The following is a 19,081-nucleotide window of genomic DNA, read 5'->3' as shown; positions in this document are numbered from 1 at the left end:
TCACTCGAGTTTAGAAGAATGAGAGGGGATCTCATTGAAACATAAAATTCTGACAGGGCTAGACAGACTGGATGCAGGGAAGATGTTTCCCCTGGCTGGGGGGTCCAGAACGAGGGGTCACAGTCTCAGGATACGGGGTAGAACATTTAGGACTGAGATGGAGGAGAAATTTCTTCACTCAGAGAGTGGTGAACCTGTGGAATTCTCTACCGCAGAAGGCTGTGGAGGCAGAGTGACTGAATATATTTAAGAAGGAGTTAGATAGATTTCTAGACACAAAGGGCATCAAGGGGTATGGGGAGAGCGCGGGAATATGGTATTGAGATGGAGGATGAGCCATGATCGTATTGAATGGCGGAGCAGGCTCGAAGGGCTGAATGGCCTACTCTTGCTCCTATTTTCTATGTTTTTAACGAGCACATTGAGGGGCTGGAAACCTGCATCAAGCTCTGGAAAATTGCATATTAGCCCCAAAGTTCCAAGATGTGGAGTCTCACGTTAAGAGTCCTTAATATGTTGCTACTCATCAAAGGGCCCTGCAACAGGACCTTGCCTCAACGTTGAGATAGTGGGTGGGGCCCATGACCAGATCTGCAAAACGGAGTAAGTGTATTCTCACGCTCACATGCTATTTACCAAAGATGCTGCGGAGATTACAGGCATCCTGCTGATCAATCACATTCAGCAGATGGACTTTGCCACTGTGTATAGAGATTACAGACATTCTGGTCAAGGCAATCCTCTCAGGGGACCATGCACTTCCTTCCTACTCTGCTTCTCACCTCAACAGATGGTCACTACTTCCAGCCTTATCCTCTATCTCTCTGCCTATGGACTGACCACCTCTTGGAATGTGTGTGCCGGAAACCCCTCCACCTCCCATATGTGCTGTTTAAGCTCAGTAACTTTACATTGGAGTGAATGCAGCTGGAGACACCTCCTACAGGGTGTGCTTGCCCAGGAAGCTTGAACTATCCAGGAACTCCCATTGTGCAATATGGGTAGCAGCTGTTGTACCATTGCAACCCTTTTAAATTTTATCTAACCTATCAATATAAAAAATTGGAAGCTGGAGCAGAAAAACAAGGTGGCCCACCAAGCCAAACCTCCCTCCAAGGCTCCCCCTGCCCCAGGCCTGAACCAGTGATCTTCCTCTCCCATCTCCAACATCGCTTCCCATTTTTCTGGCTCCAGCTTCCAATATTTTTCATTAAGCTCTGCTTTTATTTTGATCTTTACTTGCCTTCAAAAAAAGTGCTGCAAAATTATTTGTTTTTTTTTAAATTAAAAACAAACAAGGAGCTACAATCATACAGCACAAGTCACCTCTTTCCGTCCCCAGGCCAGTAAACCCATTTGCAGTTCCTCTTTGTCCAGGTAATTAGCATATTTGACCAACCACCTTTACCCTCACCCCTCCCTGTGTCCATGTTCCATTAAGGAGCTCACCGACATTCCTTTTACAAATTGGACATAGAGTCCCTACCCAAACACAAGGCTCGTCCAGATGCTGACTGGTCTGTGTCATTCCAACATTTTCTGCCTTTATTTCGGATTTCCTCATTTAATCCCGTGCCCCACCTCCAGTAATTCTGCAGTAAATACTTACATATGGGGAATACAACTCCCCCGTTTCTGTAATCCCATCCGGCATTTTCAGTTCCTACAGTGGCAACTTGCAATGGCCCAATGACTAATCTGTATTAAAAGAAAGTACTACAATTAAAAATTAGGTCAATAACTTTATAAACATTTACAGAAAAAAAAATGCTCATTCTTAAAATCAACAAGCCTCTAACAATAATCTCATAAGCGAAGTACTGCCCAATAGAAAACTGGGATCAATTTTCCACTGCACATTTCTTCCACACTCTCCTGGGTGGCTCCTGAGATCTGCTGCACCATGACAATGGCCAAACAGAGCAGGGAAATCTTAGAAATTACAGGACAGAAGGAGTCTATTCAGCCCACGGTGCCTGTGCCAGAGCCACCTCTTCAACTATAGATGTCTCCTAGAGCTTTGCTCAATTCCCAGAGTCCCTCCTGAATTGGCCACAGATTTTTCTTTCACCTCTGCGAGAACATAACCTGGTGGACTGGGGACGATGGGTCAGTGGAGCACACCGGTGGACCATGTCTGGGTGAGGCAGGCTTGATGGTCTTCTTCTGCCACCTGCCGAACCCCATCACCCCTTCTTTTCATATAGTCATGTGTTTCCAAATACAACCTTAATTCCTTTTTAAATTAGGTTGTTTCTGTCTCAATTGCCATTCGATCCTCCAACACCACTGCTCCATCTTCCAACTACAGGGCATTGCCCGGGCATAGTTCAATTCCTTCCTACCTGAAGACAGCCAATGCAATTCAAGCAATGGCTGCTCTCCCCTGCCTCACAGCATCACCTCTGGAGACTTGCTAAGGATCTATCCTTGACCACCCCTCTTCCTGTTCACCTTTCCCTTCCCATTACTAAAATCCCCCATTCTATCTTCATTATTACAAATGCCCTGATACAGACACCCCTTCACCCTCCAGAAGTTGCAAATCTTGGAAACCTCTATCATAGCAGGTACAGCACAGGAGACCATTCAGCCCATCCTGCCGGTGAAAGGCACTTTGAAAGAGCCATCCAATTAGTCCCACTTCCCTACTCTTTCGCCATAACCCTATCATTTTTTTCCCATTCAAGAATTTATCCAATTTCCTTTTCAAGAGTTACTATTGAATCTGTTACCACCACAGTTTCCGGCAGTGCATTCCAGACCATTACAACTCGCTGCCTAAAAAATGTTTCCTTATGTTGCCTCTGGCTCTTTTGCAAATCACCTTAAATCGGTGTCCCCTTCTGACACGGGAAACAGTTTTTCCTTATTTACTCTATCAAAACCGATCATTTTGAACACCTCTATCAAATTTCCCCTTAACCTTCTCTGTTCCAAGGAGAACCCCAGCTTCTCTAGTCTCTTCCTTCACATAACTGAAGTCCCTCATCCCTGGTACCATTCTAGTAAATCTCTTCTGCACCCGCCCTAAGGCATTGACATCCTGCCTAAAGTGTGCTGCCCAGAATTGAACACAATACTCCAGCTGAAGCCAAACAAGTGTTTTATAAAGCTTCAGCATAACTTCCTTGCTTTTGTACTCTATGACTATTAATAAAGCCTAGGATCCCATATGCTTTTTAAACAGCCTTCTCAACTTGTCCTCAACCTTCAAAGATTTGTGTACATGCACCTCCAGGTGTCTGTTCCTGCACCCCCTTTAAAATTATACCTTTATATTGCCACTCCTTGTTCTTCCGACTAAAATGTATCACATCATACTTCTCTGCGTTAAATTTCATCTGCCACGTGTCTGCCCATTTCACCAGTCTGTCTATGTCCTTCTGAAGTCTGTTACTATCCTCCACATTATTTACTATATTTCTGAGTTTTGTGTCATCTGCAAATTTTGAAATTATACCCTCTATACCCAAGTCTAGGTCATTAATATATATCAAAAAGAGCAGTGGTCCTCATACAGACCCCTGGGAATACCCTTCAGTCTGAAAAAAACCATTCACCACTACTCTCTGCTTTCTGACCCTTAGCCAATGTCCCTTTAATCCCATGGACTTCAATTTTGTTAACGAGACTATTATGTGGTACTTTATCAAATACCTTTTCAAAGTCCATATACACATCAACCCTCTCCGTTACTTCATCAAAGAACTCAATCAAGTTAGTCAAACATGATTTTCCTTTAACAAATCTGTGCTTTTATTTATTAGCCCATACTTTTCAAAGTGCCAATTTATTTTGTCCCGGATTATTGTCTCTAAAAAGAGTTTCCCCATCACCAACATTAGGCTGACTGGCCTGTCATTGTTGGGTTTATCACTCTCCCCTTTTTTGAACAGGGGTGTAACATTTGCAATCCTTCAGTCCTCTGGCACCACTCCCATATCTAAGGGAGATTGGAAGATTGTGGCTGGAGCCTCTGCAATTTCCACCCTTACTTCCCTCAGTAATCTATTGTAAACAATTTTACAACACCAAGTTATAGTCCAGCAATTTTATTTTAAATTCACAAGCTTTCGGAGGCGACCTCCTTCGTCAGGTGAACGATGTGAAGGAGGAGGTAGCCTCCGAAAGCTTGTGAATTTAAAATAAAATTGCTGGACTATAACTTGGTGTTGTAAAATTGTTTACAATTGTCAACCCCAGTCCATCACCGGCATCTCCACATCCTCAGTAATCTAGGATGTACCCCATCTGGACCAGGTGATTTTTTCTTACTTGGAGTACTGCCAATCTTAAGTATCTCATCATATATTTTTAATCCTCTTTTACTACTACAATGGCAACATTCTCTTCTCCGGTGAAGACCAATGTGACGTTTTCATTTATTACCTCAGCCATCCCCTCTGCCTCCACAAGATGATCTTTTTTGTCCCGAATCGGTCCCACGCTTCCTTTAACTCCCTTTTTACTATTTATATGTTTATAAATGACTTTTGGGTTCCCTTTTATGTTAGCCACTAATCTATTCTCAGACGCTGTCTTTTCCCCTCTTACTGTCATTTTTAGATCTCCTCTATACTTACTGTATTCAGCTTGGTACTCTTATGAATCTTACATATCATAAATCTCCTTTTTCTATTTCATTTTAATCTCTATTTTTAATTATCCAGGGTGCTCCAGCTCTGGATGCCCTTCCTTTCCCCCTCATGGGAATATGTCTGCTTTTTACCCAAACCAACTCCTCCTTGAAGGCCTAACAATGGGCAAAAAATTGCAGTTTCCCCAACCATAAAGGAATTAACAACTGAGTTAGGTGGGATATTGGGTAGCGTGGTGGTGGGCGTGGTTCAGAGCGATGGGAACGTATTCGCACTGTTACAAAAAAATTACTGATTAGAAAAGCCATTCGGCCCATCTTAAATCACCCATCCAGTGGGACCCGACAGGTTCCCAGCCATTTCAACATTGAATTGTTTCTTAAATCATTCTAGGGTTTCCACCTCCATGAGTCTGGAAGTCCATGCCATATGTTCAACACTGTGTGGAGAACTTCCTGATATCACTCTTAAATTTACCCTTTTTTAAACTAGTTCACTTGTCTTACTCTCACAATTTAAAGTAATTTTTCAGATTTACCTTTTCCATTCCCTTACCTACTTTATCTACCTCCAAAAATCACCTCTCACCTGCTTCCCAAGCTTAAAAGCCCAAGTCCTTCCACACAACTCAATCCTCTGATACAAGGGATCAGCCTCATGACTTAACAGCACTGCCAGCAACAGCCCAATGTCATCTTTGTTTCTCCATGACTCAGAACTGGACAGAGTACTCAAGATACAGTTTGACCACACTGCACAGTTTGACCAAGATGTCATTCAACTTGTACTCTACTGTTTTGGTTTTTTTTTAAATTCATTCATGGGATGTGGGCGTCACTGGCAAGGCCAGCATTTGTTGCCCATCCCCAATTGCCCTCCAGAAGGTGGTGGTGAGCGGCCTTCTTGAACCGCTGCAGTCTGTGTGGTGAACGTACATCCATAGTGCTGTTAGGTAGGGAGTTCCAGGATTTTGACCCAGCGACGATGAAGGAACAGCGATATAGTTCCAAGTCAGGATGGTGTGTGACTTGGAGGGGAACGTGCAGGTGTGACCATGCGCCTGCTGCCCTTGTCCTTGTCCTTCTAGGTGGTAGAGGTTGCGGGTTTGGGAGGTGCTGTCGAAGAAGCCTTGGCAAGTTGCTGCAGTGCATCTTGTAGATGGTACACACTGTAGCCATGGTGCGCCGGTGGTGGAGGGAGTGAATGTTTAAGGTGGTGGATGGGGTGCCAATCAAACGGACTGCTTTGTCCTAGATGGTGTCGAGCTTCTTGAGTGTTGTTGGAGCTGCACTCATCCAGTCAAGGAGAGTATTCCATCATTCCTAACTTGTGCCTTGTAGATGGTGGAAAGGCTTTGGGGAGTCAGGAAGGGAGTCACTCGCCACAGAATACCCAGCCTCTGACCTGCTCCTATAGCCACAGTATGTGGGTGGCTGGACCAGTTAAGTTTCTGGTTAATGGTGACCCCCCAGGATGTTGATGGTGGAGGATTCGGTGATGGTAATGCTGTTGAATGTCAAGGGGAGGTGTTTAGACTCTCTGATTAGAGATGGTCATTGCCTGGTACGAATGTGACTTGCCACTTATCAACCCAAGCCTGGATGTTGTCCAGGTCTTGCTGTATGCGGGCACAGACTGCTTCATTATCTGAGGGGTTGCAAATGGAACTGAACACTGCAATCATCAGCAAACATCCCACATTATGATAGAGGGAAGGTCATTAGTGAAGCAGCTGAAGATGGTTGGGCCTAGGACACTGCCCTGAGGAACTCCTGCAGCGATGTCCTGAGGCTGAGATGATTGGCCTCCAACAACCACTAATATCTTCCTTTGTGCTAGGTCTGACTCCAGCCACTGAAGTGTTTTCCCCGATCCCCACTGACTTCAATTTTACTCGGGCTCCTTGATGCCAAATGTTGCCTTGATGTCAAGGGCAGTCACTCTCACCGCATCTCATCTCTGAAATTCAGCTCTTTTGTCCACGTTTGGACCAAGGCTGTAATGAGGTCTGGAGCTGAGTGGTCCTGGCGGAACCCAAACTGAGCATCGGTGAGCAGGTTATTGGTGAGTAAGTGCCGCTTGATAGCACTGTCGACGACACCTTCCATCACTTTGCTGATGGGGCGGTAACTGGCCGGATTGGATTTGTCCTGCTTTTTGTGGACGGAACATACCTGGGCAATTTTCCACATTGTCGGGTAGATGCCAGTGTTGTAGCTGTACTGGAACAGCTTGGCTAGAGGCGCAGCTAGTTCTGGAGCACAAGTCTTCAGCACTACAGCTGGGATGTTGTCAGGGCCCATAGCCTTTGCTGTATCCAGTGCACTCAGCCGTTTCTTGATATCACGTGGAGTGAATCAAATTGGCTGAAGACTGGCTTCTGTGATGGTGGGGATATCGGGAGGAGGCCGAGATGGATCATCCACTCGGCACATCTGGCTGAAAATGATTGCAAAAAGGCTGAAGCTTTTGCACTCACGTGCTGGGCTCTGCCATCACTGAGGATGGGGATGTTCACAAAGCCTCCTCCTCCCATTAGCTGTTTAATTGTCCACCACCGTTCATGACTGGATGTGGCAGGACTGCAGTCAACATTCCATTGGCTTTGTTGAGTGCTGTTCTGCATTGGTTCAACACACTTGAGACACATGTTCATTACCCTTCCCAGGTTCCTCAACTTCATATTTATCTATTTCAACACCATTCATGGAGTGTGTGAGTCGCCCACTTTTTCTTCCTATCTGCAGTACTTTACACTTATATGCAGTAAATTCCATCTGCCATTGTTCTGTCCACTTACTTATTTTATCCTATTCATTCTATAATGTCAGGTTAGAAGTCAAGGTCCTACAACTGGCTGCAGCAACCTCAGGCTAGTGAGGAGAAAAAAGAATCCTCCGTGTGACTGTGCTGACCATCTGCACGCCTGGCCCTCAGGAAAGATACAAAGTGGCTGCTAGCAGCTGTGGAAGCAAACCCCTAACACAAATTACATTTTCTGAAGAAAGGGGACAATTGGGGAAAACTGATCATTTGGGTGCAACAGAACACAGTCTTAAAATCATCTGACAACACAAAAAAGGAGGTTCAGCAAACTTAAATATTTCAGGAAGACAGACAGGTGGTAGGTGCAATCTATCATGGAGAAATGTGAGGAAATACATTTTTGGAGAATGAAAACAAAGAACAAGAATTTACACTGAATGGAAAAGCTTAAGCATGTGGGTGAAGAGACATACCTTGGCATTCAAATACATAATTCCCTGAAAGTGCAACTGCAAGTAGAAAATGCCATAAAAAAAGGCCAATAGAATTTTGAGTTTTATAAATAGTGGCATAGTGTACAAAACTAAAGTAGGCCACAATTAGAGAACTGTGTGCAGTTTTGGGTGTCCTATTACAGAAAGGACATTAAAGCCATAAAGTGCAGATTGACCAGTGATGAGCGACTCATGATACTGGGACTATTTCCACTGGAGGAGAGAAGCATAAGGGGAGATTGAAGAGGTTTTAAAAATTATAAAGGGTTTTGATAGAATGAATAGGGGTTGACTGGGGAGTCAGTGATGAAGGATCATCAATTTACAATTGTCACTAAGTGTGGAGAAATTTCTTTACAGAGGGTTCTTGGAGTGTAGAATGTTTCACCATAGGGAGTGATTGACAAAGAGACCGTTACATCTATCCAAAGAAACTTGTATAATTAGCAGACATAGACAACGTGGCGGGCCCACCTCGGGGTGGGGAGGGCTCGCTTGGGATTGATGTAGGGTTATGGGGAGAGTAGGCAGTGCGATTCGTTTTGGATTGATACCAGGCTCCATTCCACTAGAAATTCCTACGGTTCTATGGAAGCTATTCCTGTATCAGATGCAACGTAATAGAAAGAGTTCAGTTCGTGAGACCATGTGAATAGTTATTGCGTTCTGGAATATTCATAAGATCTCCCAAAAAAAACATTTTGGCTTCAATTGAAACTATTCCTACCCCAAAAGTGAATAAATACCCAGGGCCAAGTTCCTTTTCATTCTTACTATCCCCAAGCAATAGACTCCTGCTTCAAGCAAAAATAGCGAAGAGAGCATTTGGTCAACAGAGCAGACTAGTATTCAAATAAGAAATTGTAAGAAGTTGTAATATTGTCCCGTTTAAATAATTCATAAAAACACCAGAGGCACTATGGGTTGTAATGCACAAAACTGGGAAGAAGCAGATTAAATATATCTGTAGCAGAGAAACAAAGTGACACTTCTCAGCTCTGCAAGCAACTTAACTACACTGATCTGCTGAAAGATAAATCAAGATCAATCTCAGCAGCAACCGCTTCAAAGTTCCCATTCCAATCAATCACATCACCGCAATGCTATTCTTTTTATTTCTTATCTTGCAGCTTTTTTCAGCATCAATATTCATAAAACAAAGTAAATCCTTAAAAAAAAATTACCCTAAAGTCATGTGAGTCACGCATATATTGCCGCTCAGTGTTCCAATTACTAAATATTTCTTTCCAGAGGCCATGTCTCGGGCCTGCGAATCATTTTTCCCTCCTTGCTTGCACATCAATTTTGTGCCCTGCCTTTTGTCTCCCATTTCTTGGTCTTAGTCAGGCCCAACTGGGACAGCCAGTGGACATCTTCCATACACGCCTGCTCGAGTTATTCAAGAACATTTCTTTTGGAATACTTTTGTTTGTCTGATTGTTCAGTCTTTCTACTCTGCTCGCTCATCTGTGTAGAAATGGGACCGATGTCCTCACAGGGAGGTTCAATGGTGCTGTTGGAGAATTAAACTAATTTGGCAGGGGGATGGGCACCAGGTACAGTATTAGGTGCGATCAGACAGCGAATGCAAGAAGGTCTAAGACTGGTTTACAGTGCATGTGTGTAAACGCACAAAGCGAGGTAAATGAGGTTGATGAACTGCAGGCACAAATAGCCACATGGGAATATGATACAGTGGTGATAACGGAGACCTGGCTGGCTCAAAAGGGCCGGATTGGATATTAAATATTCCTGGGTACAAGGTATTCAGGAAAGAAAGTGGGGTGGTGGCAATATTGAGGAAAATATATCAGTGAGAGAGAGGTCTGTAGGCAACCAATTAGTGGGAAGGATATAGAGTGCAAGAACTATAGAGTAGTGATAATGCAGCGGGGGGGGCTTCAACTATCCAAATATAGACTGGGATAGTAATAGTGTAAAGGGCAAAGAGGGGGAGGAATTTCTGAAATTTGGTCTTTGTGATGGAGAGGATATAGGGTCAGAAGCTCATCTCAGTCAAATAGGACGCTGAGGTTGTGGACAGTCTGATTCAGCCTCAAACAGTTGCCAAGGAGGGAGATGGAATCAGTTGCAAGGGAACAGAATTGGTAGCGGGGACCGAAAACAATGGCATCGGTTTCCCAATGTTTAATTGGAGGAAATTTCTGCTCATCCAAGACTGGATATCAGACAAGCAGCGTGACAAATCAGAGGCAGGGGAGCGGTCGAGAGAATCAGTGGTGAGGTAGAGCTGGGTGTCGTTAGTGTACATATGGAACCTGACATCATGTCTTCGGATGATGTCGCTTGTAGATGAGAAATAGGAGGGGGCCAAGGATAGATCCTTGAAAGGCTTCAGCATTAACAGTGCAGTGGCAGAAAGAGAAGCCATTGCAGGAGATTCTCTGGCTACGATTTAATAGGCAAGAGTGGGACCAGGCAAGCACAATCCCACCCAACTGGACAACAAAGGAGAGTATTGGAGGATGGTGTGGTCAACCTTACTTGGTTCTCTCGCTTCTGCTTCTCAAACCTAATAAATCAAATTAATCATATTATGGTCACTATTCACAATATGTTCCCTTACAGTCAGATTATTAACTAATTCTGGTCCATTACTCATCACTAAATCCAGCATAGCCTTTTCCTTGTCAGTTCTAAAACATATTGTTCTAAAAAACTGTCCTGTTCACATTCTAGAAATTTGTCTTTACTACTTGAGCGATTCTACTTCTCCCAGTCAATGTGAAAAATAAAATCTCCCATTATAACCACATTCTTTCTCCTACATGCTTATCTGATCTCCACATTTTTACAACCCCACCCCACTACTACTACTACTACCACTACTACTACTACGTTATTACTGTTAGCTGGGAGTTGTCTTAAAACCTAAGTTTCAATCTTTTGCTGTTGCTCACCATCACCCATAGTATACCCACTTTCTAACACTGCAATTTTGTCCATCAATATTGCTTCTTCTCCACATTTTCTAATATCCCTTCCTTTCTAAAGATCCTATAGCCTAGAATATTTAGCTCCCAATCATGCCCAGCTTGCAACCAAGACTTAGCAATAGCTACTAAGTCATACCCTATAAGCTGAATCTGTGCTTCTGATTAGCTTGTTTTATTCCTTGTGCTAGGTGAATGTGTGTATAGGACTCCCCCCAGCCCCGTTCAGGTGCAGCCTGTCCAGTGGTACAGCTCCTTCCCGTCCCAGTGTCCTATGAAATGGAACCCCTCCCTCCCACACCAGTCTTCAGCCAAGAGCTCACTTTCCCAATCTGTTTGCTAATTGGAATAGGGACACTTCGCTCAGGTAGTAATCCTGAGATTACCACCCTCAGGGTCCTGCTTTTTAAATTAGCTCCTGATATACCCTCAGCTGGACCACCTTCCTCCCTGTTCTCTGATGTTGATGGGACAATCATGGACAACGACAACTGCTTCTTTCTTACCTCTCCCATTCTAGCAGCTATGAGATATCCCTTACCTGGCACCACATAGTCAGGAGAGTGTGTAGCCTCTCAATTGTGACTGCAGGGGATACCCTCAATTCCCCTAATTAAATCCCGTATAACTACAACCTTTTAAATCTGCTATACCTTCCCCCCACCCCAACCCAACCCAACTCCAACCGCTCCTCCATGGTGCCTTGAATAGTATTCTGTCCATCCATCCATCCATCCAAAGCCTGACTTATTTGAGATGGGGGGGGCAATGACAGCATATTTCAGGGGGGGGGGGGGCAATGACAGCATATTTCAGGGGGGGGGGGGGGGCAATGACAGCATATTTCAGGGGGGGGGGGGGGGGCAATGACAGCATATTTCAGAGAGAGGGTGACAGCAAAGGAGAAGAAGGAATCAGGAAGGGAAGTTGGGTTGTCAGCAGTTTAGAAGGAATAGGGTCGAGAGAGCAAGAGGTGGGTCTGGTGCACAAGGTGAGCTGGGACAAGGGGAGAGGGGAGGTAAATTACAGAAAGCTGGGAGGAGAATATGCCATTCCTCAGCCCCCCCAATAATCCCATTCCCGGGTACACCAGCCCAGTCCCCCCCCGGTGTCCCGGGTACACCAGCCCAGTCCCCCCCGGTGTCCCGGGTACACCAGCCCAGTCCCCCCCGGTGTCCCGGGTACACCAGCCCAGTCCCCCCCGGTGTCCCGGGTACACCAGCCCAGTCCCCCCCGGTGTCCCGGGTACACCAGCCCAGTGTCCCCCGGTGTCCCGGGTACACCAGCCCAGTCCCCCCCCCCCCCCCGGTGTCCCGGGTACACCAGCCCAGTCCCCCCCCCCCCGGTGTCCCGGGTACACCAGCCCAGTGTCCCCCGGTGTCCCGGGTACACCAGCCCAGTCCCCAGTCCCCCCCGGTGTCCCGGCCCGTTTACCCCTCTCTCTCTCTCTCTCTCTCACCTGGGCCGGTTGTTGATCGCTGACGTTGCCGCTCGCGCTGCTGCCGGTCACGGGACCCAGGATTTTAAACGCGAGCGCGCGACTGTCCGGAGATGCGCGTGCCGAGTGCGCGCTCACTCGCGGATGGTGACGTCACCGCAGGACGTCCCAGCCACGTGACATGCGTCAGGTGGGACGAGTTTTCAAAATCTGGAACGTTGAGCTCGAGATTTCCATTCGGATACGGTAGAGATCACCAACTGTAATATAGTGATAGTAATAGTCCTATGGATAGCAAACACCACTAAAATATAAAGATAGACCTAAATATTAAGCTATGTATACAAAAAATAGATGTACGTATAAAAACATAAGAAATAGGAGCAGGAGTAGGCCATTCGGCCCCTCGAGCCTGCTCCGCCATTCAATCAGATCATGGCTGATCTTCGACCTCAACTCCACTTTCCCGCCCGATCTCCATATCCCTTGATTCCCCTCGAGTCCAAAAATCTATTGATCTCAGCCTTGAATATACTCAACGACTGAGCATCCACAGCCCTCTGGGGAAGAGAATTGCAAATATTTAGGACCCTTTGGGTGAGGAAATTCCTCCTCATCTCAGTTCTAAATGGCCGACCCCTTATCCTGAGACTATGCCTCCGAGTTCTAAACTCTCCAGCCACGGAATCAGTCTCTTTGCATCTACCCTGTCAAGCCTTCTTAAGAATTTTATATGTTTCAATGAGATCACCTCTCATTATTCTAAACTCCATAGACAACGGGCCCATTCTACACAAGTTCTCCTCATAGGACAACCCTCTCATCCCAAGAATCAATCTGGGCAAACCTTCGTTGCACCACCTCTAAGGCAAGTATATCCTTCCATTGGTAAGGAGACCAAAACTGTACACAGTACTCAAGGTGAGGTCTCACCAAAGCCCTGTACAATTGTAGCAAGACCTCCTTTCACTTATACTCCAACCCCCTTGCAGCAAAGGCCAACATACCATTTTTTAAAATTCGTTCATGGGATGTGGGCGTCGCTGGCGTGGCCAGCATTTATTGCCCATCCCTAACTGCTGTTGAGAAGGTGGTGGTGAGCTGCCTCCTTGAACTGCTGCAGTCCATGTGGTGAAGGTTCTCCCACAGGGAGGGAGTTCCAGGATTTTGACCCAGCGACGATGAAGGAACGGCAATATATTTCCAAGTCGGGATGGTGTGTGACTTGGAGGGGAACGTGCAGGTGGTGTTGTTCCCATGTGTCTGCTGCCCTTGTCCTTCTAGGTGGTAGAGGGCGCGGATTTGGGAGGTGCTGTCGAAGAAGCCTTGGCAAGTTGCTGCAGTGCATCCTGTGGACGGTACACACTGCTGCCACGGTGTGCCGGTGGTGAAGGGAGTGAATGTTCAGGGTGGTGGATGGGGTGCCAATCAAGCGGGCTGCTTTGTCCTGGATGGTGTCGAGCTTCTTGAGTGTTGTTGGAGCTGCACTCATCCAGGCAAGTGGAGAGTATTCCATCACACTCCTGACTTTGTGCCTTGTCGATGGTGGAAAGGCTTTGGGGAGTCAGGAGGTGAGTCACTCGCCGCAGAATACCCAGCCTCTGACCTGCTCTTGTAGCCACAGTATTTATGTGGCTGGTCCAGTTAAGTTTCTGGTCAATGGTGACCCCCAAGATGTTGATGGTGGGGGATTCGGCGATGGTAATGCTGTTGAATGTCAAGGGGAGGTGGTTAGACTCTCTCTTGTTAGAGATGTCATTGTCTGGCGCGAATGTTACTTGCCACTGGATGTTGTCCAGGTCTTGTTGCATGCGAGCACGGACTCCTTCATTATGTGAGGGGTTGCGAATGGAACTGAACACTGTGCAATCGTCAGCGAACATCCCCATTTCCGACCTTATGATGGAGGGAAGGTCATTGATGAAGCAGCTGAAGATGGTTGGGCCTGGGACACTGCCCTGAGGAACTCCTGCAGAAATGTCCTGGGGCTGAGCTGATTGGCCTCCAGCAACCACTACCATCTTCCTTTGTGCTAGGTATGACTCCAGCCACAGGAGAGTTTTCCCCCTGATTCCCATTGACTTCAATTTTACTTGGGCTCCTTGGTTCCACACTCAGTCAAATGCTGTCTTAATGTCAAGGGCAGTCACTCTCACCTCACCTCTGGAATTCAGCTCTTTTGTCCATGTTTTACCAAGGCTGTAAGGAGGTCTGGAGCTGAGTTGTCCTGGCGGAACCCAAACTGAGCATAGGTGAGCAGGTTATTGGTGAGTAAGTGCCACTTGATAGCACTGTCGACGACACCTTCCATCACTTTGCTGATGATTGAGAGTAGACTGATGGGGCGGCAATTGGCCGGATTGGATTTGTCCTGCTTTTTGTAGACAGGACATACCTGGACAATTTTCCACATTGTCGGGTAGATGCCAGTGTTGTAGCTGTACTGGAACAGTTTGGATAGAGGCGCGGCTAGTTCTGGAGCACAGGTCTTCAGCACTACCTCAGGGATGTTGTTGGGGCCCATAGCCTTTGCTGTATCCAGTGCACTCAGCCGTTTCTTGATATCACTTGGAGTGAATCGAATTGGCTGAAGACTGGCTACTGTGATGGTGGGGCAATCGGGAGGAGGCCGAGATGGATCATCTCCTTGGCACTTTTGGCTGAAGATGGTTGCAAACGCTTCGGCTTTGTCTTTTACACTCACGTGCTGGACTCTGCCATCATTGAGGATGGGGATGTTTACAGAACCTCCTCCCGTTAGTTGTTTAATTGTCCACCACCATTCACGACTGGACTGCAGAGCTTTGGTCTGATCCGTTGGTTGTGGAATCGATTAGCTCTATCTATAGCATGTTGCTTCTGCTGTTTAGCGTGCATTTAGTCCTGTGTTATAGCTTCACCAGGTTGGCACCTCATTTTTAGGTACGCCTGGCGCTGCTCCTGACATGCTCTTCTACACTCCTCATTGAACCAGGGTTGATCCCCTGGCTTGTTGGTAATGGTAAAGTGAGGGATATGCCAGGCTATGAGGTTACAGACTGAGCTGGAATACAATTCTGCTGCTGCTGCTAATGGCCCACAGCGCCTCACGGATGCCCAGTTGTGAGCTGTTGGATATGTTCTGAATCTATCCTATTTAACACGGTGGTAATGCCACACAACACGTTGGACGGTGTCCGCAGTGTGAAGACAGGACTTTGTCTCCACAAGGAATGTGCGGTGATCTCTCCTACCGATATTGTCATGATGTGGAGATGCCGGTGATGGACTGGGGTTGACAAATGTAAAGAATCTTACAACACCAGGTTATAGTCCAACAATTTCAAATTAGTCCAACATTTTCAAATAAAATTGTTGGACTATAACCTGGTGTTGTAAGATTCTTAATATTGTCATGGACAGATGCATCTGCGACAGGTCGATTGGTGAGGACGAGGTCAAGTAGGTTTCTCCCTCGTGTTGGTTTGCTCACCACCTGCCGCAGGCCCAGTCTGGTAGCTTTGTCCTTCAGGACTCGGCCAGCTCGGTCAGTAGTGGTGCTATCGAGCCACTCTTGGTGATGGACATTGAAGTCCCCCACCCAGAGTACATTTTGTGCCCTTGCTATCCTCAGTGCTTCCTCCAAGTGGTGCTCAACATGGAGGAGGACTGATTCATCAGCTGAGGGAGGGCAGTAGGTGGTAATCAGCAGGAGGTTTCCTTGCCCATGTTTGACTTGATGCCATGAGATTTCATGGGGTCCGGAGTCAATGTTGAGGAGTCCTAGGGCCACTCCTAATTGCTTGCTGTACCTGCAGGTTAACTTTCTGTGTTTCTCGTACGAGGACACCCAAATCTCTCTCAAAACCAACATTTGATAGTTTCTCACCATTTAAAAAATATTCTGTTTTTCTATTCTTCCTACCAAAGTGAATAACCTCACATTTCCCCACATTATATTCCATCTGCCACCTTTTTACCCGCTCATTTAATCTGTCTATATCCCTTTACAGACACTTTGCGTCCTCCTCTCAGTTTACTTTTTCACCTAGCTTCGTATGGATAGCAAACTTGGATACATTACACTCTGTCCCTTCATCTAAGTCATTGATTATAGATTGTAAATAGCTGATGCCCAAGCACTGATCCTTGCGGCACCCCACTAGTTACAGCCTGCGACCTGAAAATGACCTGTTTATTCCTGCTCTCTGTTTTCTGTCCGTTAACCAATCCTCAATCCATGCTAATATATTACCCCCAACCCAATGAGCTCATATCTTGTGTAACAACCTTTTGTGTGGCATCTTATTGGATGCCTTTTGTAAATCCAAATATACTACATCCACTGGTTCCCCTTTATCTACCTGCTAGTCACATCCTCAAAAAACTCTAATAAATTTGTCAAACACAATTTCCCTTTCATAAAACTCTGTTGACTCTGCCTAATCATATTATGATTTTCTAACTGCCCTACACAATATACATAAGTGTATCTACATAAATATATATTATATATACATAATATACATAAATATACATTAGTATATATGCAACAGGCTTGTGTTTTTTATCTGTAAGATATTATGGGTGCTAAATTGGGCCGTGTAGCGCCCGTTGTTTTGGCGCTACACGGCCTCTCCGACATCCAAGATGGCGTCTTAGATGCGCACACACGTTTCCAGCATGACGTGCACCCGACGCCATCTTGGTATAGGAGTTAGCGCAGGCGCAGATAATGAACGCTGGAATCATGTAAAGTTGGGAGAAAATGGCTTCAATCAGTGTGTAATGCTGATTTAAAGTGATAGACACCATTTTGGGACTTAACGCTCAACTCAACGCACAATCTTAACCCCAACCATCTGAATATGTCTTAGAGTGCCTGGAGGACCCCCCACCGGTGCTATTTAAAGGGACTATGCAGGATTTACAGGTTAGTGGCTGGATTATTGCCTCTGGCTGCTGAGACATTTGTAACTGTTTTTGGTGGTCTCCTACACTTGAATACTAGGACGCGGGGACATTTAGAGCCGGGACGTGCAGGAGTGAAGTTAGAAAATGCTTCTGCATGCAAAGGGTGGGAGACATTTTGAACGCTCTTCTGCAGACAGCAGTTGATGCTAGCTCACTTGTGAAAGTTAAATCTGAGATTGATAGATTTCTGTGAACCAAGGGTGTTAAGGGATATGGGGCTAAGGCGGGTATATGGAGTTAGGTCACAGGTCCACCATGATCTCACTGAATGGTGGAACAGGCTCGAGGGGCTAAATGCCACTGCCACTTGCTGCCTCTTGATATGCGCCACCTTCTCCTGCAAGAAAGTGGGACGTGTGTCTGGGTAATGTGCCTGTCAAGGTTAAATAGCTGCCTGTGTGTGTGGCCTGTGAGTTGTGGTGTGTGTGTGTGGCCTGTGAGTTGTGGGTGGGAGGCTTGAAACAGTGGTAATGTGTACGGGTGAGAGGAAGCATCTGGTTGGAAGAGTTGAGTACTGATGGAAAGAGTTTGTTGTTATGTGGGGGATGGGTGGGGGTAGTGCATGGTGCAGTTGGTCGGAGATAGTTGACCTCACTCACCTTGACCACTCATGTCAAAGCATTGAACTTCTTCCTGCACTGCATCCATGTTCATGATGCTGTGCGCCTGGCATTAACTTCGTCCCCCGCTGCCTCCCACTGCCTTTTGGATATATATCTGGAGGGCCTCATGCCCCTCCCTCCGTGGATGTAGGATGTCCCTCCTTCTGTCCACCTCTTGCACCAAAGTCTCTAGTGCATCTGCAGAGAACCTTGGTGCACGCACTCTCGCAGGCCTGGTACCAACTCAGATCGGACATTGGTGAGGTCTGGTGTGCAGATTGGAGGATGTGGGATTTAGTAGTGCGCAACCTTTATTCAATGTTTTGACATAACTCATCAGTGTGTAAACATAGGGATGGGACCTGCATCTGTGTTTTACGTGTGCGATGTCTGATCTCTGTTCAGATTCCGTGCAGACAGTAGACTGTTATTTTCAGCAAATAACAGATACCAGCTACCTTTAAGAGATTTCTGAGAAACATCCTCCCTTTAAGAGATTGAGCTCCCCCTGGTGGTGGAAAGTGCAAATTGCATTGATTCCATGTGCAAGGCCTGGGATGGAACACTGATTGCAGGTAAGTCCTCAGATGGGCTGAAACTTGCGTCCTGCCTGTACAGGGGCCATTGGGAATGGGGTAATAGCACAACATGCTACCTGCGCCCAAAAACGGCCCCATCCAATTTTTTCCCCCTATACCTTTTATGTCCTGGCGCTTTGCCTGTGAGGCTTCAGCTGATTTCCAAAGCTGTGTGACCCTCTGGAGCTTCTGCCATCAGGTGGCAATATGGAGTATTTTTGATTTCCCCAAGCTGGTCGGTGTCAGCCATCTTGTCGAAGTTCTTTACGGTTGAAGATTGCCATTATTTTTATCATTTAATGACTTAACTTTTTTTATTCATACCCTGGTTCCGGACCCAAAATTTAGTTGCCACCGCCTATGGAGAAGTTGTCCTGCCACCTACTTTCTTCCCCAGCTCACCAACCTTCCAGTTCTCTCTACGACAGGCTTTCTTAGAGGTTTGTTAAAGAAATTACAGAGGTGCAATTACGCTACTAGGTGTATTCTATATGCCACCAACTAGTGGCAAGGATACAGAATCATAGAAAGGTTACAGAATGGAAGGAGGCCATTCAGTCCATCGAGTCCGCGCCGGCTCTATGCATGAGCAATCCAGCTAGTCCCACTCCCCCGCCCTATCCTGGTAGCCCTGCACATTTTTTCCTTTCAAGTACTTATCCAGTTCCCTTTTGAAAGCCATGATTGAATCTGCC

The 19,081-nt window shown here is 46.2% G+C and overlaps 1 protein-coding gene across 2 annotated transcripts in view; it reads right to left on the bottom strand.

The window, feature by feature from the left end:
• Positions 1-12,367, bottom strand: part of tmem104 (transmembrane protein 104) — a 328,293-nt gene extending 315,926 nt beyond the window's left edge. Inside the window, exons 1-2 of one of the 2 annotated variants that reach the window (XM_068004443.1) lie at positions 12,275-12,367; positions 1,610-1,698 (exon numbers count right to left, since the gene is read on the bottom strand). In XM_068004443.1, the coding sequence (XP_067860544.1) occupies positions 1,610-1,654 (45 nt within the window). In that variant the 5' untranslated portion in view covers positions 1,655-1,698; positions 12,275-12,367. Of the gene's footprint in view, positions 1-1,609; positions 1,699-11,356; positions 11,444-12,274 lie in introns of those variants that run through there. The other variant, XM_068004444.1, reaches the window with a different exon arrangement.
• Positions 12,368-19,081: the final 6,714 nt, after the last annotated feature.

The sequence above is a fragment of the Heptranchias perlo genome, chromosome 23 (assembly GCF_035084215.1).
Source record: "Heptranchias perlo isolate sHepPer1 chromosome 23, sHepPer1.hap1, whole genome shotgun sequence".
In the NCBI taxonomy this organism is placed as follows: Eukaryota; Metazoa; Chordata; class Chondrichthyes; order Hexanchiformes; family Hexanchidae; genus Heptranchias; species Heptranchias perlo.
The sequence above is the reverse complement of the archived record's forward strand: the minus strand, read 5'-3'. Positions and strand labels throughout refer to the sequence as shown.